This window comes from Sturnus vulgaris, chromosome 5 (genome assembly GCF_052056855.1).
Source record: "Sturnus vulgaris isolate bStuVul1 chromosome 5, bStuVul1.hap1, whole genome shotgun sequence".
Lineage (NCBI taxonomy): Eukaryota > Metazoa > Chordata > Aves > Passeriformes > Sturnidae > Sturnus > Sturnus vulgaris.
Window position 1 is genome coordinate 11,269,948 of NC_142247.1, and position 21,034 is coordinate 11,290,981.

The following is a 21,034-nucleotide window of genomic DNA, read 5'->3' on the forward strand; positions in this document are numbered from 1 at the left end:
ATGGAAAAGCACGTTTTGTCAACCTAATGTCTGTCTATGTGGAAGCTGGTGTTTTTCTTGTATTGCCACATGAAACTCATGAAAAAACTGCCAGTTTCCTCTTTTGGGTTGTTAAGGTGAAGTTTGTATTTTTGTAGAATTTATTTTGCTTAAGATTGTGTAAACGTAGATTTGTACAATATATCTACAGACCAAAACATCTTCAGACCTGGGATTTCCCACTGCCAAATGCAACTGGCCTGTTGGTATAACAGGACTTTTAATATAAATCTATTGATAGTTTGAATTCATTACTTCTCTTGCAATTAAGGTAAATAACAAACATTTCAAACAGAAGCAGCAAGTCAACTCTATAAAATCTAAGTTGAAATGTAAGCCAAATCCTGAAGGGTGCAGCCCCATGGTGGGTCCTTTCTGAGGAGTGTTCCTATAAGGACTTGTGCCATCAGAACGTGTTTTGGGAGACCCTGAGGAGCCCAAGGGCAGCTGTGAGGCCCTGGGACCAGGAGGGGGTTAAAGGTGTCAGGGTTTTACTGCTCTGCTGCTGCTGCTGCTCTTTCAGCTGACGTTGTTCACATGCTGTCAGTATCTAATTTTAGAGAAGTATCATTTGTTTCAGAGATTATTTAGCATGAGTGCTGGGGGTTACACACCTCACATAAGCATCACACAGCTCCAGGAAGAACAGAAGAGCGCTCACTGCTTTACCTTCCAGTTGTGTGAGACCTCATCCATCTCTGGTGATTAATTCAAATAAAATGCTTGTGTCCTGATGTGACATCTTGTCCTGGCTTCTATTCAAGCATTTCCTTCAGAGAGGTGGATGTAATTTTGGTCCTTTCTTTTGTGTAGTTTCAGTTCCCCAACTTGCAATGCTGTTTCATGAAATATTTTCCAAGCCTTTAAGCTTTTAAAATGTTTAATGTTTAAAAGTTTTAAAAACAAATTTTACTTCTTACTAAGTGGTGCAGTGCTGAAATGCATTTAAATAGTTTTGCTATTGAAAGGAATACTGTGATTTAGGGCAGTATCTCTTAATTATGTTCTAACAAAGTCTTGTGAAGAGGCAGAGCTAGTGGCAACAAAAGTCTGCAATTAAGGCAGGGTATGTTGCCTGAAATACAAGATAATTGTCCAGGCAAGATAGTTGGAATGGATTCAGAGCCTGTAGTTGCCAATGCTCTCTCTAGGTGTTTGGCACATGCAGCAGAGAGAACTCCTCAGGAATGTGTTTATTCCATGGTATGGCCCACTGTACAGCTAAGCCTCAGAGCTGAATGTTTTGTTCTGCAAAGTTTCATGGCCTCATCTGGTTTGTGTTTTTTGTTTTTTTCATCTTCCCCTTCTCACAGGCTCTCAGTCTGGTGTAAAGCTGATGGGTGGGAGCAAAGGTAAAGAATGATGTAATGCAGCAGCAGCCAGAAAGCATCTTTTGTGTGGATTGTGAAATGGCTACTCCGTAGTCATCTCCCGATGAATCAGACGTGAGGGGCCGCTTTGTGGAGCCAACCCTTTGTACATCAACTGGAAGCAGGAGGAGACATTCAGTCCAAGAGCTCTTTCTGAAAATGGATTTAACTTTTCTTTTGCCAGTCACCACCAGCATGACCTCATACACTTCTAGTACAATGGTGTGGCTAAGCCTTTGAGTACACAGCCATTACATCATCGCAGCAAATTAGAGAGGGAGGTGGGAGAGAGGCCTCGTTGTTGTCATGGCCGATGAGATGAGCAGGACCCAAGTCATTGTCCCAGAGAAGCTGGTGGCTCTGCTGGAGAGCGGGACAGAGAGGTTGCTGCTGATTGATAGCCGCCCCTTTGTGGAATACAACACCTCCCACATCCTGGACGCCATCAACATCAACTGCTCCAAGCTCATGAAGCGCAGGCTGCAGCAGGACAAAGTGTTGATCACAGAGCTCATTCAGCATTCAGCAAAACACAAGGTAGGGGTTATTTTCCTCTTATTCCTTGTATTTGTTTAAAGGAGTGGCTGGAAAGCAATTTGTAATAATTTTTCCTTAGGTATTTAGTTAAATTTAAAAAAAAAAACAAAACAACAAAACAAAACCAACCAAAAAACCCCTAAAAACCAACCAAAACCCAGCAAGATTAAAGGACTGAGTTTAGCTGAGATGTTACCTGATCAACAAGGGTATTGGATACTGTTGAGTTTATCACTGGGATTTTTGGTAGCATCTTTAGAAATTACTCAGAAAGAATGTTCTCAGGGTTCTTGTATATCTTGCAAAGCAAGTCCCTCAAATGTATCTACTTAAAGCAGGAAACATTCTCTCCTAAACTTTGAAGAATTCTTGGGGGTCTGTGATGGTGGGGCTTGCTTAGCAAGTGGTCATTTGGTTTGCCCATAAACTGCCTTTCTGTCAGTCCTGGCTCTACTTGCTGTTTAAAGGCCTTTTCAGGGAGGCAGTTCAATGAATTTTGGTGTGTATCTGTGTGTGTGTGTGTGTATGGAGGGGTTATTGGCACTTTTTTATGATATTTGTTTCATTATTTCATTCATTTGTTTTGGTACAAAAATAATCTACTATGCTCTAGCTTTGACATGTTAAAAATGAAGATTTTTATTTTTATTATCTAAAGAGTATTTTATATATAAAGTTGTGCAGGTAACCAAAACTTGTGTGGCTTAGAAGCAGTTCAAGGTCTCTTTACTGTTCATGTACAAAACCCTCAGAAGCAGAAAGTGAGGCAGGGCCATCTTCTAAAAAGCTCAGCTTTTAAACAAATCCTCCAGTCTAACTGAAGGCAGAGCAATTCACAAGTGACGTAAAATGACCAAATGATAGAAATTTATGGAGTGGGCTTCAACTTGCAACAAATAATCATTTTACAAACTCTCCAGGCAGTTAAATCTGAGAGGCTTACGAAGCATAAAATAAAAACTCTTTAGTGAACAGGTGCATAAGAAATCTATGTATCTGAACTGCTGTCATGGCAAATATGTGGGAACTCTGATAAAGGTGATAATGTGGTGCTTTTAATCATCTTCCTCCTTCCTGTTTTACTCAGAGTTCCTTGTGTTTCAGATTGAAGTTGATTGCAAGCAGGAAGTGGTGGTGTATGACCAAAGCTCTAAAGATGTGACCTCTCTCTCATCTGATTGCTTTCTTACTGTGCTCCTGGGCAAACTGGAGAAGAATTTCAGCTCTGTGTATCTGCTTTCAGGTAAGATGTAACAAAAGAAACTCCTTTCAGGTGACATGTGCCAAAAGAAACCTTTGAAACACTTGAATAAAGAGAAGAAGGAAAATGCAGACCTGTACAGTTGTTCAAGTGCTGGTATAAACTTCAGTTATAGCAGAGGCATTTCTGTAGTTCTTTTTGCATATAGTGGCACTCATAATACATGCAGTGCTTAGAAATTGCATCTTACAGGGGATATATTATTACATCATTACTCTGTGAATGGAAATGAAGCAATGCAGAGGTTTTTAGATGCATATGTCTTTCTACTTTAGGGTTAAAAAATAGTAAAAAGAAAGGGGCTTCCCTGTTTTTTTTAAGTATTGTACATGGTAGGAAGAAAATCTCTTCCTTACTGAATTGGTAATTACTAAAATAAGAACAAAGGAAATGATCTCCCAGAGTTACAGAGATTAGTTTGTGTGACATTTTAAACTTCAGCTCGTTACGTGGTAGCACTTTATTTAGGTCTTTTCCTTCGGCCTTTTTTTTTGTTTGTTTGTTTTTGTTTTTAATTTTAAATCCCAGGTCAAAGCACCTATAGAAATTCAATTCCTTATAATATAGGATTTTCTGGTCTCAGCATGTGCTTGTGTCATTATTTCTGTCGTGGAACAGTAGACAGTGTTCAAAAGAAGAAGCAAGGAGGGGCATGAAGTAGATCCAAGGTTGAAAGAAAAGGGAATGATGAATTTAAATAGGAAATCCATTGCAGTGACTGGATCAGTGATCTAATGAAGTGCACATCTAGTGTCTGAGAAATGCTGAAACACAGGGACTCAGTAATGGTGAGAGAAAGGAAACAACTCCAGAGAGATGCTTCCTCCAGTTTGTAGTGACTTCAGATGAGTGACTTCAGTGAGAGGTTGTGGTACTGAGAGAGCTTTTCTCAACTTGTTTTGAAAATGATTACAGTGAAAGTGAATAATTTCTGCACTTGGACATGGTGCTCATGTGAGCTTTACTTACAGTAAGCCAAGTGGGTTTTGCTTTGGCTAGGGTTGATGTTTTTGTTTTCTTTCTGTCTAGGTAAGAATTACACCTGTGGGTGGTGGACTATAATATTAGATTAAGTAACTCTTCTTACATATGAGCCACCAAGAATTGTGTGGTGTGTAGGCACAGTAAATGCTTAATGCAAAAGTGCTGAAGTAAGTGGTTAATACTCTCTTGAACTGAAAAGTGTTATTTGAAAAATAAGCCAGCCTAGAAACAGTTTGTATCTCCTCAGAAATCCTTTTATTGTTCGAATTCCCAACTCTGCTCAGCTGTCCTGAAGCAGATTACAGCTCCAGGCAGGAATCAGACTATCCTCAACTTAATTTCCATGATAGAAACAGCTCTCTTACAACTGAGAATTAGACCTCATGGCAGGGAGGTGTTGGGGAGGGGCCAAGGAAAGTGTCATGGACTTCCCTTCCTCACACTGTTCCTCATTTGTGTTGAGACAGGGCTTTGGTCTTCTGTCACATCTGCTGGACCCTCTAAAGAAGTGCTCAGACTTGCCTGTGGCTCTCGTAGGAATGGCCAGGACCAGGAAGGGAGTGTTCCCAGTGCCTCATCTGGGCAATCACCAGTTGCGTGTATCATAATGATCCTGGGAGAAATGGTTTTGTTTTCTTTTCATTTCCAGCACGTGGTTGTTGTCTGATCAAAATGAAAACATTACCTAAGCCACAAGCAAGGTGCTAGTGCACATGAGCTGAGGTGAATTTAGCCACACACAGCTGGTAAGGGTTAGTTTGGGAATCTAATGTGTCAAAATCCTCCTTATAAAAAACAGGACTTTTATTTTAGCATGTCAATGGCAAAGATCAGGTTTGAGAATTTCCTCTTATATTTGTTTACATAGCTAGGATGGGGATATTTATGGATACAGAAACAACTAATGGCTTTAAAACCAGTGGAGAAGGAGGATAAGAAAAAAGGGAAATATAAGGAAATTATTTACTACTGATCTATTACAGTTAAGTGCTTATTTCATGTGCTTATTGTTTACATCTGTTAAAAATCTAGCTACTCAATGCACACACAAGAAACCTTTTAGGATTTGGAGTAAAGGAGAATTGGGTAGATTCAGTCTTACAGAAAGCTCCTTGGAGTTTATTGATATGTGGCTGTAGGAAACTAGATAAAATATGTTGTCTCAGCAGCTGATGACGAACTCTCATAAATGTTTATGGCCCATAATGAGGGCAGGGGTCAGTGTACTGTGTAAAAAGGAAAACCTTTGGACTTGAGTTTTCCCTATGCCACTAAATCTGGTTTATTTAAAATAGTGACCTTAAATAAACATTTTGGGGTAGGAAAATATTTTTTGTTGGGATAGAATAAGAAGCAATTAATGAATATCTGAAATTCCTGCCTCTGTTCTTGTTGAAACCCCCCATTACTAAGCACTTAGTGAGGTGGTTTTTTATTTAGGTTGTGCATAAAGGTGTGCTCTGCCCTGGAGGTTGTTTTTCTTTGAAGTAACTATTGTAAATACCTGAAAGGAACCCTTACCAATTAGTTTAAGATCTTGATATAGCCTCATAAAAATATTTATAATCTGGTGAGGAATGTTTTCAGGAATTAAATACTCCATTTGGTTCTTAATTTTTAACAGTGCACAAAATACTGAAATGTGGACACCAAGGGCTTAATTCTATTCCCATCATGGTGTCTACTCTGAGTTAAGTAAGATTTAAACCCAGGGATGTCACTTGATTCCTTCTCATATGTTGACAATTGGATTTACTTGCAATGGAGTCCTGTTCCTAGTTAATAGTGTTATGATTTTCCTGCTTGCTCTGCAGAAACAGGAGAGACTAGTAATTTTTGCTTGAATGATCATTATTAAGGCAGTAAACATCACGAGTCTTGATTAAATTCTATTCCACTATGTGAATGGAAGCATTCATATTCTACTTTCCTTAAATACTTGCTCTCCCCTGCTTTTAATCTGGCTTAGTTCTGCTCATGTAAGCACAGATGTCTTTATGACAGTTGCTTTTCAAATGTTTCCTGTGAAGAAGGTGAAGTGCAGCCTTTTATTTTGTGTTAATTTTTTTAAACTTTTTTTTTGTTCAGAACACTTTATCTTAACAGAATGCTTTCTGAAAAACAGGAAAAAACCCGAAACCTTTCTGTATATACAAACTGTCATTAAAAGTTGTGATAGCCTAACACTGAAACACTGTATGCCCCTCTCTCAAAAACAATGGTTGGTAAGGAATTGACTTCTAATCTCTTGCTACCCTTCTGCCTATGAAAAATATCAGTAGTAATGTGATGTAGTGGATTCCCCCTTCATTAAAGCTCTCTGAAAAACTCCTGGAGAGCACAAAGGAGTAATAAGGAGAAATAAATAAATAAGTTATTGGGGTTTTATTCAGTGACAAATGTTGGGGTCATATGCACTGGACAGTGAAGGGTATCCTAGGCAGAATGAGTCCAGTGGGATTGGACAAAGGTCCTGGAAACAAAGCTATGAGTGATACCCAGGGAGTGTGGCAAAAGATATGTTTTAGCTGAAACTTCCTAATTCCTTGTTTCCCCCTGACCTGTCCCTCACCTGACAAGGTGTGTGTACCAAATGGAAAACTTGCATGGAGGATCCGAAGGAAGCAAATCTGGAACTCTTCTTCAGTCTTTTTTATCCTGCCATTCGTTTTAGAAATATTTGAAATTGGAAGCCCATTTAAAGAAATCTTTAGTGTAAAAATAGTGAAGTTTCTCTAGGGTACATTCACCATTGGGTTGTCTTACTTGCCTAAAGAAAAGCTACATAAGAAAAGCCCAGTGCTTTCTCCCTGCTTTATCTCCAGATGAAGCATTCCTTGTGGCAGGGGAGCAGGAAATCTGAAGAATATTCTCTTGTAGCTGGTCATTTCCATGTGTTGAAGGGACCAGGGCTGTGAGACAGGGCTTTATTCCCAGTTTCTGCAGTCCCCTATGTCAAGTAAGGGCTGCCATGTGGTTCAGTGTGGACTGAAAGAAGGCACAGGGTTTGATGAAGTCCTGGCAAAGGTCCTGATACCTTTTAACATTTGGATTTGCAGCTTTGTAACTTTCATTTGTGGCTCACTGATGTTCCGAATGTTTCCTACATGTAAGTCTTTCCACAGTACCCCAGCACAACTTAAAATGGTGATGTCATCAATTAATATAATCAGGTTATCTGTGATTTGAAATAAGTATAGTGAGAATGAGCTGTTAAATATCCTGCCAGCATTTGGAGGAGGAGAGATTGTTGCATAATGATGCCAGATTTCCTGATGCCAGCTTTCCTGATATTCCCACCCATTCTAATGGTTGATTCCATTAGAAGGAAGCCTCTACTGAGAAAGGTAAAAATCTTGCTGAGAGAATGCAATATTCCCTAAGTGGTCCCATAACCCATGGAGTACAGCCAGTGTTGGTGGGGAGGAGAGGAGAGTGAGAGAGGAGCTTTGCTCTAAATCATTCCCTTGAAAAGTCTCCCTCTCCATCAAGTTTTAAGAGAGCTTAGAAAAGCTAGTACCCTTGGTTACAGCCAAGCCTCTGTGAATATCCTCCCACCCTCTGTACTTAAAATGCAATTTTCAGTGTTCATTTAGTGCCATAATTGTTTTAAGCACTTGAAGAATGGGAGTAGGGTTTATTACTTTCATATGTGTATCCACTTGCTGTCTTTTGAGAGAGAGCAAGGTTTGACTAGAGTAGAGTTCACATAACATTTTTCAAACCCAAGAATAACTTGTTAAGTTTGCTTTTGTTTTGGATACCTCTGGATGCTTGTGAAATTTAATTGACTGAAATTATGGTGCAGGGCTTTGGGGTTTTTTCCCTTAAAGGCAGAAAGGGCAGTGTGGGTGTCCACTCTTGTCACTTGGTACTTGCCGTGCCACTTGGAATATGGCACTTGGGTGGGATGGGAAGCTTGACCCCATTCACACATCTCCCCTTCCTTATTTGCTTAACCTGCCTATTAACCTTGTCTTACCAAAGGCAGAAACCCTCCAGGGCAAAGAACTTCCCTTGCTACTGTGCTTGTAAAACACCTGGAATAACGGGGCCGCTTTCTGAACGCCACCGGAATAAAAACACCCCTGGCTTTCCCAAACTGTGAAACTTTGGATCCTGTGGAAGGACTCCCCGAGGCTGAGGGGGGGGGGGGGACAGGAATGGGATGGGAGCCCTCCCAACGGGGCTCTCCAGCCTGAGCTTATGTAATGGAAAATGGCACGGGTCCCTGCGGAGCGGAGCTGGAATGCGGGAATTGTAACAGCCTGTGGAGGTCTGCGGCTCGTTTAAACAGAGTGGAAACATTGCAGATTCATAAAACTTGTGAGTCAGAAAGTTTACAGCTTTCCTTCCTTACGGCAAGGGAAAAAATCTATACTGCAGCTTTTAGATAAACACATTAACGTTCGACGGGAATGTGACTGGGAAAGAGCACGAAGGCTCTGAGGCAAAGCAAACCTAAAACTTCAGGGTTTGTATATTTTGTCTTTGCTATAAAGCTGTTTGATTTATTTTTTTTAGCCTGGTTTTCAGTAATGTTACGTTACTGGCCTGGCACTAATCAGTATTTACAGTAACAAATCCTAAATTGCTATTTAGAAGAGGAAAAAAAAAAGCCCCAAAAGCAAAATATGAATTACTCCACTGCATACCTTTGGTGAATACAGGCATTTGGTGAGGCTTACTTAGAATCATAGGGCCTAAATATTATGTTTTAGAGGTAGTTGCAAATTTTCCTGGTTTTTTATTCTTTATTTCCTCTAAAAGGGAAAATTAAATTTAAAAAAGGGGGGAAGATAGCAATATAATATTTATTAGTATGTGGCTATATAAAATTATGAATAATTAGTGCCCTTAATGAAGAAGCAAATTCTTCATTTAATAAAGGTGGAATTGTCTGTTAAATCCACAAGCTTCAAAGTCTCTTTCTTGCAATGCTGTCCTAGTACATGCATGTAGTCTTTGGTTTTTCTGACTCATCACTTGGGTCTCAGACCTTTTCCACTCCCTGCTTTAAAATAATGGTTTTTGATGCTGAATTAACACTGATGTACTGGCAGACAATTAGTTCTTGTGGGAAAAGGAAGGAAGTAGCTTCTAGTCTGTTTTCAACAATTCATTGAAGAAAACCAATTTCTCCCTTTGGTTTTTTCAGAACAGTCAGAATCCAAAGCAGGGGGAAAGGAGCAGTATCTGATTAGAATAACACTTCAGAAAAATGCCAAAGTTTGCTCTGTTACCAGTGTGCCTTGTCTGTGGTCTTTTTTCCAGCAGACTCCATGTGAAAAAAGGACACATTTCCACTGTCTCTTACATCCATTGGGAGCACCAGACAGGATCCTGGTGTGCCTCCTGGGTGAGGCACGTGGAGCTGCAGGGATACTCTTGGGCTTTTCTTAGCGTGGAGTTTTAGGGAAGCCAGCTCTTAGGAGTTGCCATGTTGCCTGTGTCTCTGCTGTCACCCACAAAAGATGCTTCAGTAAGGCTTGACAAAAGGAGTAATTCAATGAAAAAATAATGGAAGTTCTTGTGAGCTGTATGAAATGAGCACTGGAACAGTGCAGAGCCTCAAATTAGTGCCTCTCCCTGAAAAGTTGAGCTGGGAGTGGATTTGATCAAGTTGTGACCAAGTAGCTCAGGGAGTTCAGGCTGGATGTCTGCAAGGATCTGCTGTGAGATGGGCGCAGGTGGCAGGTGGGATTCCTTGGCTCTGCAGCCCCTCAGTTACTTGGATGAAAAACTTGTTTATACAGCCTGGTAGTGGAAGGCTGCTCCTCTGGTCTTTGGAGTTGGTCTCTGTTAGGTGGAGAAAGTGCCAGAGACTTTCATCCTGGTTACCACTTCTTCTCCAGCTGAATCCTCTCCCCTCTGCCTTGGCCACACTGCCCAGCTCTGGGGCTCTGCTGGGGTTATCCATCGAGCTGTAGCTGGCCAGGCTCACTGCACACATGTGAAGTAATGTGAACACCTATTTTCTCACCTTTCTTTCATTCCAAGTTAGATTTCATGGCTGCATTGATAAAGAAATAGTACAAAATCCTCATGGCACAAATGTACTGTCAACTTGTTTCTCCATTTGTAATTGTTAGGATTTGTGTATGCATGGAGCTCTCACCTTGGTAGGAGTTTTCTCTGTACTTGGACAGTTACACAGAAAAAACAAGTAACACCTAAGGGTAAGGTCCCCTCTCTTCATCCTTCCCTTTCCTTGAAGAGCTGTGAAGAAAGTCAGAGTTGCACCTCAGCTGTTGCTCTTCAGTTTCACACCCAAACTTAACCCACCTTATCTCTGAAGCAGTCCACTCTCTGCTGTTTTATGTGCTTTGTCATATGCACATGCCCCATTAGCAAGAGCAGCTCTCACTAGATGATTAAGGATAAAAATTCTGGTGCACATCTCTGCAGGCACTTGAGGATGAAAAGGAACTACAGAATTGGCTGTTTCAACAGTAATGTTATGACCAACTATAAAGAGATACTAGGCTTGCCTCCTAATTGAATTTTTTTCCCACATGTTAGAAATATATGTAAGTTGAGAGATAGGATGGATGTATGAAGGAACATCTGGGGTCTGTGATGTGAATGAAGAACGATGCTTGCATTTTGAAAACAGATTTTTTAGTAACTGATGCTTCTATTTAACCTTTTTGCTCTTATCTGGGCCAAATGAGGAATTAGTATGTTCCCTGTGAATTTGCCTTGTCTAATTATGGTCACATCTCTGAATGGTTTGACATCACATTGAAGGAAATATAAAGACCAGGAGGAAGAAAAGAAACCAGTGTAACATGGAATGAAAATAAGAACCATCCTGTCCTGTTATGGTGTCATTTAACTGGAAAGGTTTTATTAAATATTGGATAAAAACAATGAAATATGATCTGCACTTCCCAATTTCATTCTAAGTGTTCAAGACCTTTGGGTTTAGCTGATCTTTCATTTGAAACCCTGCAGAGTGGTTTGCAGAGCTCTGTCCCTGATTGCAGCAGGGCAGCTGGCAGCACTGGAATGCTCCTGCTCTGTTTCCACAGAACACAGAGAAATGAGCTGCAGTTACAACTGCTGGTGCTTCTCAGGAGTCATTCCTGTGGATTAATTTATGATTTGTATTTAGTGGTAGTTAAACTAAGTAATCATAAGGAATCTGGATGGATTCCATTCCCTCCGTGAAAGGAAGCTCTTCCCAAATCAACAATATTTCTCTATCATTTGTTGCCTCCTGATCCCATATTCTTTCCCTGCCTCTTCCTGTTTCTAGTAAAGTTAATTGGGGCTTCTGTTTATATAAGGACTTATGCAGTGAATCCATAAGGAGGAATAACTTTTACCGCAGAATTCTGCTGAATTTTTTTTCATCCGTTCTGGGTTTGGCCCTGTTTTGTTTCCTGAGTTGGCTGAGAAAGGAGCTGACACTTCTGCTACCAAGATTCCCTTAGAGATCGTACCTTTATGATCCCAGCTGTATTTAGGGAAGCTTTGATCAAAGGGAAGTCTGTAGTCACCACTTTGCAGAACCATAGCAACAGGGCAATCAAGTAGTTTACTGGATCTTGCCAGATTTCTGCTAATGGATGTAGAGGCTTTGCTGTAAGGACTGGGAGGTGTTGGGTTGTCTGCCACACACAAGGGCTGCAAAACCAGAGAGCTTTTGGCACCTTGACATGGTTTTGTAGAGACATCCTGTTGAATGTCAAGAGAGCTGTTTCAGCTCAGCTTACCACTAGGAATACAGAAAACCTGTGTGGTTCAGAGCTATTGAGGAGAGAATATTTTGGAGTTATTTGTCAGTCATCTATTTCCAAGGCCTAGTGACATTTATCAAAGAATTCAGTAAAACTCTATTAACCCAGTAGCTCTGTTAATGATCTGTGGATTTTTGCTTTCCTTCCCCCCATAGTTTCAACATGCTCTTGCAATTGATTTATGATTCACATGAGGCTGGAACAGTGATAGGAGAATGGGTGTTATTTAGAAACTAGCTCCAGAAGAAAAGTGTATTTTCTCTAATTAAAACAAACTGCACAGTGCTGGCAATGGCCCTGTTTCAGCTGAGGTAGGTAACTAGATTTAAAGAAAAAAAATTGCCTTCTTGCAAAGGTCATCCCCAAATTACAGAGTTTGAAACAAAACCTTTCCCATTTTTCTTTTAAGGCTCAATTTTCTGTTCTGCATTCCTACCTGTAGACTAAATTAATTTTCCAAGTGTTTAAGATTTATTTTTTGAAAACTGCTTCATTTACAACAGAAGTGTGCAGGCAGAATGAGTGCTTAAAACATTTTCCTCATAAGAGGCTCCTCATGTAAACTGGTCATAGAGTTCAGCTTTGGGGACTCTGAGGAGCCAGCATCTGTGTTAGAAAACAGAGACATTTGAAATAAATCCCTTTTCTCTATACATCTTTAGGTGCTGAGGAGTTTTTTTTTAAAATACGTTTCCCTGTGTATTTTAAAAATACGTATATTTTGTAAGTTAGTGCAAGCAAAGAGTGATGAGTCCAGTTCTTTTGAACAGAAATGAGTCTCAGTGCCATGACAGCTCATGTGGATGCTGTTGTTCCAGACCCCTGATAGTCTGTGGCACTTAAAGAAATTGGTACTTAAGCAGGATGCTTCTGTGAGTATGTTTTCTTGGTTTGAGATTTGCTTGCTTGTGGGCTTTTAAAACAATTTTTCTACATGCATTGACCTAGAATGGGTTTTTCATATTGGGAAGTGACATAAATCAAAGCCAGATTCATTGAAAAGCTACTAACCTTTTGAAAACCTGGTCATAGAGGATGGCAGGGAAGACAGCTTAATATTTGAAACAAATCACTGGTTTTGTGCTTTCCCAAATCAGTTCTGTACAGATACTAACACCAGGTTAAAATATACTCAGAGGAAAGGAGAGTTCACTTGTTGCTTCAGTACTTTTACAACATGAATTACACCCACAAAACTCTCAAATCTCTGAAGTCTGATATTATACTGCCTGCTTTACATGTGCACCATCTTACTAGGAAAGCATGTGAAGAAAAGAAGAAACATGATTTTGAAAGGATGAATGCCTTAGAGGAAGTATTGAAGCATCTAATCTTGAATCATTTCAATTTGCCTTGATAGAGTCCTGGCATAAAAATAAAGTAAAAGAGTGCTTCTTATACTTACAATGACAGAGCATGGGTTGCATCTCCACAAAATCTAAGGTGTTTTGCACATTAGCTTCCTGCCTAACTTTTTGTCACAGGTTTCACACAGAAATGGGGCCAATCCCTAGGTAGCTGGGAAGAAACCTTTTTTGCTGAACTTTTCCCATGCAGTCTTTTGCAAAGATAGCACATATGTAAAATCCTTGCTTGTGCAGCTTCTTTGTAAGGACTTCTCTATTTCCAGCCATGTCAGTGAGACGATCCACAAAGCAGCCAACAATGTTCCCAGCAAATAAAGGATAAGCAAATGAAACCAAGGCAAACATTTGACTTCTTCACCACCCTCTCAAATAACTGCTTAAATTCAATCTCAGAGGTATATACTGCCTATAAATTCAAGGAATGCTTCCTGTAACAGAAAGGAAAACATTGAGCCATACAGAAGAAAATTTAGCAAGTATGTGAGAGAATTGTTTTGCAAACTCTTCCTCTCATTCAGTGGAACAAGCAGGATCTGTGCTCCTGATGGGCAGTGCCTTAGCTTGTCTAACAAAATAGTCAAGTTATTTTATTTGTCTATTTATTTAATTATTCAGGAGACTGAGCAGGAATTGCTGTTCATAAAATGTTTGCTCTTAGAATCTGCTTGCTGGCTTTTTTTATTAGATAAAATGGGTTGTTACACGTTATTTTCTTGGTGTTTCTACATTTACTAATGATACAGATTTTAAAATCTAAAGAATAGGCATAATTCAGGCAATGGTAATGCAAGCCCTGGCAAAACACTATATTAGCTTATTCCTGAGTAATTTTAATTCGCATCTTCAAACTGTAATCATAGTGAACATAGCATTTGGCAGATTCAGCATGTCAGTGCTTCAATTCCTTGATGATAAAAAGGTGCTCCATTCTGAACAGGTTATAATTACTGTTCCTTCAGTTAAAACTCTGTTTATCTGGGAGGAAAGAGCTGGGAATTTTCACTGTGCTTTGTAAGTCTTCCCTCTGCTTCACCCCCCCCACTAGAGATGGAGAAGCCTTGGCTTGGTGTGGTTTTGAAAGATGAAACTTCTTTCAGTGTCCTGGATGAAATACATTAATTGTAGAGCACCACACAAAACAGTACTGCAGGATTTTAATTAGTACTGTAGGATTTCAATTAGTAATATAGGATTTTAAAAGTAAGCATTACTAAATGCATATTAATGCTTTTACCAAATGGAGTAAACATCACATTTTCTTAATGAGCTCTCAGTACAAACCTGATATGGGAGAAGGAAGAGTCTAGAAAGCATCTAGCTGGGGTGGAGACTATAAGGTGTGCCTATTCATGGGGTGATGTGTGCTGTGCCTGTTTTTCTGAAGAATCATTTCCACATATTAAGAATGGGAACAAGCATCAAAAACTTCTGAGAAGTGGAGGGAGAGGAAAAAATGTTCCGGGCAGAATGGGAATACATAGCCAGACCTTGGCTGCTGATGTATGGTTCCACAGAAAGGTTTGTATTTCTTCCCATATTCTAGTGAGCAAAAAATCAAGGATTACTGTGTTTCCCATTTTGACTAGAGAACCACAAAACCGACCTAAGGAAAAGGCACATGTACTGCTTCTCTGCCAAGGTTTTCCTGCTGCCCCTCAGTGCCTCCCCATCTCCCATGCTAAATGCTGCTCTCCCAGAACTGGCACAGGCATCACCACATTTGTAGATTAAATACCTGCTCTTCCTCTCACAGGTGGATTTGCTGAGTTCTCCAGCTCTTTCCCTGGTCTCTGTGAAGGAAAATCCACACTCATCCCTACTTGCATTTCTCAACCCTGCCTACCTGTTTCCAACACTGGCCCAACTAGAATCCTGCCTCATCTCTATCTTGGGTGTCAGCGAGATGTCCTCAACAAGGTGAGCATTGTGGGTGCCACGTGGGTCGCTGGAATGAGTATCTGATCTCCAGGGATCTTCCATCATGGTGCATCCTTACAGCTCTGAAACAGCACAAGTGGATGCAGGTAATGCACAACCCGTGGAAAGCTGTGGGAGAAGCAGTGATCCACACACTGTGGAATTAATCTATGGATCATGTAATATGAAACTTGGGCATCTTTCTCCTTCATCCTGGGCAGATGAAATGGTAAATTACTCAGGAACCTATGGACCAACAGCAAACTACCACATCTGCCATGACAGCAGGTCAAGTGTATTCCTATCACAGCTCTGACCAGCTTCTTTTGGCAGGTCTTAGAGGCTGACGCAATTATATTCATGGTTACAGCAGGACAAAGGAAGATTGTCTAGTTTTGGTATTTCCTTCATGTGTTAGGAAAAAATAGCATTTAAACACCATTAATTATATAATAAGGGATTACTGCAAACAAATCTTCATGCACCCCCTGAAATCAGTGGGGTTGTTTAAAATGAGCTTTTATGGTGATACTGCATTAAGAAACTTTTACTGTTTCTAAGTAATTTAAATTACTAAAAATTAGTAATTTCTGCTTGTAAAGAATAGCAAAAAAAATTATTTACTGAAAATAGTCAGCAAAGGTATCAAATATTGCCCTTGAAGGATGCTGGACTATCAGATGTCTAAAGAGAGCTTGTCTCAAATTGCCATGGGTCTCTATTCCTGTGTATATCCACAGATGTTTGCCTCCATGAGGAGCCAGCTCACACTGCTTCCAACCTGCACCTTGGGTCCCTTCAAAGGGAATTTTTATTTCTTGTGCTGCCTGTGCCCTCTTGCCTCCCATGCTCTCTGACAGTCCTGTTCATTAGTTGAATCCTCAATAGCTTTCATAAGCTGGCATTAAATACATGGATGGGGAGAGGGAAGGAGTGCTTCACCCTAGAATATTGCCCTAATTATGTGCAAGGCTTATGTGTATGGTTTTTTTATCCATGTACAAACCTTAGGCCAGGAGCTATCATAAGTAGTCCTGTAACTGGATAAAATCTATGTATTTTGACCATTTTAATTTTCAGTGGTTTCTTCTACTTTTGCTCCATCCCAGTCTGGCCATTAATAAGCTATTTTTTGATTTTTCACAATCGTTTAAAGGGGATTTTTGACTCACAAGCAACCATGTAGAAGGCAATTGTACTTTAGCAGAAAGCATAGAAATGGAGGATAGTCAGCAATCATTGCACCTACTTTGTCCTTTGTCTTTACTGCCAGGTAGCAAGTCAGGCATTCAATTCAGTGATTCACTTATGATGGATGTCAAAGCAGTTTATTACTCTTCCTACCACAAAAGTAATTTATGGTCCTCAGACAAAAGACAGCAGAAGCTACGTAATTACAAAAACCCTCTTTCAGTTGAAAAGGTATTAAATGTTTTTATGCTGTTTGTGTCAGTGTATCTGCAGTCTTGGTGTCACTTCAGTACGTGTCAAAGGAAACCCTGCAGCCACAGATACTTTGGAATTAGTGCAGGAGCCCCAGGAGCTGGTCAGATTTTACTTGTTCACATGTTCTTGGGACTGAAAATCAAGGATTACTGTATTTCCATGCTCTATGGAGAACCACACAAATGATAGCACATCACCTATTCAGGTGTTCAGGAAGTTCTTACCACCTAGTGTCATTCCTGACCGTCAATGTTTTGAAGTTCTTCCATTGGTGACCTCTTAGATTTCTTACCTATTTTTAGGAGACAAATACAAATCTTTTGATTTCAAATTACTAATTTTTTGTAGCTTTTCCTCTTCCTTGGGCACGTCACTTGTTGGGTGCACTAAACTAGACCTGAGTGCCAGTGGCTTATCTACCTCTTACCTACATCTTCAGATTCCATGTTTGCCTCTGGAAAATGCAAAATGGCTTCCATCTTTAATACCAGAAAATACTAAGAAGCTGTGGGAACAAATTATAATTTCTACCTCTTAGAAGGCACTTAATGTTTTCCCCAATGTCAGAAACTCCCAGTTTCCTGGGTTTAATCAGTTTCTGGATTTAACTAAAAGTTAGTGGTAGCCATACACTGGCACATTAGAAATATGAATAATGGATCTCTGCTGCTCTTCCTGCAACATGCCTGGCTTCTGGGAAGCCTGGATCCTGCACTGGGGAGAGCAAGGAGAATGACTGACTACACTGATTGCCCAGAAACATATGGCAAGAAATCTGGGAAGTCAAGAACATAGGAAAGCAGAGGGTCAGAAACAAAAAAGCAGGGACAAGTAGCAAAGTGCTGTCTCTGTTAGGACAGTGCAGGAGCTGGTAAGTGGTTACATTTGCATGCTCTGGTTTAATGGTCTTGCTGGGGCTACTTGGGACAGGAAGTCGTCTTTCTGCTAAGATTAAAATAGCTCTTTCCTTTTAAAATCTAGATTTAAAAAAACAAAAAACAAAAAACCCAACAAATTGCTGGAAAATTCTAATAAGATTCTGCGAACTTAAGATGTAGTTGCATAATGACCTTATTTTTGCCTTCAAGTGCTGCAAGTTCTCATGATTCCTTCCATTCACTAGACAGACCAATTTCTCTGAAATTAAATCATCTCAAAAATATCTGCAAGAAACTCCTAATCAGCATTACTGTTCAATCTGATGCATTAAAGATGTCAATTTTCATCAGGTTTTATCAAGATAAGCTTATCTTTTCAGAATCTTCAAAGCTTATCTCCAAGTGCCTGAGTAGGGAAATGCTTCTGTTGTTGCAGAACAATCTGTATTCACGACCTTTTCAGAATACTAATGCTATTTACCATTAATACCTCTGCTGAAAGGCTTTATTTAGAAAAGATATGCAGCCACAAACGCTTGGGTTTTGTCCTTCAGCAAAACTAATGATTCATTCGGGAAAGTCTTAGGAGAATTTTAATATTTTTTGCAGATTTCTTTCTAAATGCTTAATTCTGAAAACATTCATATTTTTTGCAGTGTTGAAATGCTAAAAACCCCCTAAGAGTTCTAAGAGAAAAGACCGCTTGTTTTGGGTCTCAGTGTGCTACATTGTGGTTATTTTCCTGTGATAGATTGGTGCCATTGCTAGACAGTATTTACTTTGACAGAAGATCTTCTTTGCTCTTTGTAAAAGAGAGGAAAATTGCATTCTAGCCTAAGTAGTGTCCTTTCTGAAAGTCAGTGTGACAGAAAGCAATCTGTAGTGTGGTTATGGGCCTGAAGGAGCTTCCTACTTACACCTCATGGGTTGCACCAGCATTTAAAATGTAAAACTTTCTACCTTCCCACTTGCATAACTATTCTTTTCTTCTAGACTTGGATTTTATTTCCTGGAACAAAATAACATTTTAAGGTGCTATTAATTTTCAGATTAAACAAGTCATAAAATGTAAATAAGCTTACAAAAGAGCATTTACCTTCTTTTCACGGAGTTGTTAGTATTAGGATTTCTGGATCTTCCTCTCATCGTAATTCACTTTTTCCTCTTGGGTGCCTCACAATGAAGGCACTGTTATGGTTATTACACTGGAGCATGTCACTGTGGGAATGATTGATTTTTCAGAACAGAAGGAAGCATAACTTCTTTCTTTAGCCTCAGTCTCAAAGACAAGCACTAATATTTTGGGGTGGTTTTCTTGGCTTGTAGATTTTGGACTTGGCGTCTGCAGCCTTCTTGTTCCATTTGAATACTCAATCCCACATCAAAAACCTGGCCTAACTGTGCAGTGGTGATGGTTGGACTGTGCAGCCCATCAACATTTATGTTTTAAAAGAAATAATAAGGTTTTCTATTCTTCCCAATTCATCACCCCCCCCCCCACCTTGTAAGCTATGTTCTTAACAAACCTGACAATGGCAGTCCACTTGTTAGTGAGACCTTCACCACTCTCCCTCTTCATGCCTGGGAATTCAGGACCCTGCATGTGCTTTTGTCCTGGATATTCCAGTTGCTCCTCACTCACCTTCAAGCAGTGACAACAGGGAGTGAGCTGGTTTGGGCTCAGTATTTCAGCTCGGTGACCTAAAGTCAGTAATTGTTTCCCAGGATTTGCTGCTGAAGAGCTTTGGGATCCTGGAAGGGAAAAGCTCTGTGGTCCAGGACAGGGAGGTGGGGATGTTGGGGATCAGGGGTCTCCCTGGCACACGTAAGATACCAGGAGTCCAGTTAGTGCCCTGTGCCAGGAATCCCATTCCCACTACCTCTCCCCTCTGGATAATTCCCAATATTCCCTTAGAGCGCCCCTGCTTTTAGGCATGTCAGTGTGTGATAGTGAAATCCAGGCAAGGAAGGTGCAGCAGCAGCAGCTGTGGAAGGCATGCAGGGCTGGAGGGAGCTTGGTGCTTCGGCTCCAAGGGGGATGTGAGGGAAGGGAGAAGGGCAAACTGGGATTTGTCGATGGGAAGCTGAGCTATACTGGGAGTGTGACCCAGGAAATTAGCCAGGCAAGAAGCACTAAGGCTGATAACTTACCTTTTCCTTTCTTCCTATCTTTTTTTATTTTAACCATTGCTGCAAATAATATTTCTGATGATTTGCCTTGCAAGGAATTGTCTATCTCCTTTTCCCCTTGGATGGGTGTGTTCATGACATAATGCATGTCCATTGGTTTAATGTGCCCACACCTCCAGCCTCTGAATGTGCTGATGTGAAGGACTTCGGATGAGAGGTTGGAGGAGCAGCTCATTTTGTTCCAGGCAACAAAAATCAGCTCCCTAGCAGAAATTCATGCAAATTCCCTGTTTACAACCACTATTGGCTCGACTTTGTGCACTTTCCTCTGCAAGTGACTAATGTAGATTCCCTTCTCCCCTGCAGCTCTTGGTTCTCACTCAGCATTTCATTTATGCAAGGATATCCCTGTGTGTGTGTTCATCCCTTCTACACATGCTGTGCCATGCATGTGGGGTACCTGTGCTCAACATCACATATTAGCTAGACTGCTCTGTCTGACCAAGATAGAGTTCTGGCTCTTCTGCAAAATAAGCACATCCCTGTTTCTCCTCACTAAACGATCTCTATGCTTGCAGAAAGAGTTTGGGGAAGAATCAACCATTTGGCTTAGTGACTATTTTTCTACTGGTAGATCTGCAGTTGAAGTCAGCAGTGTGAGAGTTCTTTCATGCTGCTGCTCCTATAGATTGACAAATTTTATTATATATCTGCTATGAAAGCAAAATAATTAAAACCAGTTTTTGGGGTAGGGTGGTTTTTTTGGTTTTTTTTATGTTTATTTTGAGATAAGAGTTTCCACAGAAATCTGGCCAAAAGCTCCCCAATGTCTATGTTCAGTGTAAGTAGTGTCCAAGCCTAGTATTCAATGTCACTTACTGCCAGATCCTCTGTGAACCATGGCAGTTTGATAAGCATTACTCTAACATGCTAAATTGCTTTTCTGTGTCAGTATGCTTCCTTGGAGGAGACTGGATGGTTTGTGGTAGAGCCATCTCTACTTTTCCAGTACTTCTTCCATATGTTTTTGCACTAAGGTGCCCACTGCATCACAAACTCCTTTCCAGAACTCTAAACACCATGCATATGGTGAGATGCAGAAAACAGGTGCCTCTCTTCTATTTCAGTCATGAAAACTGACTTATTTAAAACCCAGTTGACTCCTAAATGTACACTGAGTGTCTTTGCTTGTTCCTGTGACATTTCTCTGAGAGATAAGAGGCCTAGAGACTGAAAACTGAAATTGTACATCACAGAGCAGGACTCCTGTAAAATGCCACTCAATGCTGTGTGGAAATGGTTTAGTTCAAGATCTTCATCTCTTTCCTTGTGGTTTTGAGAGAGTTTTGCACATTCCCTT

The 21,034-nt window shown here is 40.3% G+C and overlaps 1 protein-coding gene across 1 annotated transcript in view; it reads left to right on the forward strand.

The window, feature by feature from the left end:
- The first annotated feature begins 1,715 nt into the window (after positions 1-1,715).
- The window catches only part of DUSP16 (dual specificity phosphatase 16), a 28,142-nt gene continuing 8,823 nt past the window's right edge, over positions 1,716-21,034 (forward strand). The window contains exons 1-3 of the mRNA XM_014880638.2: positions 1,716-1,946; positions 3,051-3,189; positions 15,057-15,220. Coding sequence (XP_014736124.2) covers positions 1,716-1,946; positions 3,051-3,189; positions 15,057-15,220 — 534 coding nt within the window. The remainder of the gene's footprint in view (positions 1,947-3,050; positions 3,190-15,056; positions 15,221-21,034) is intronic.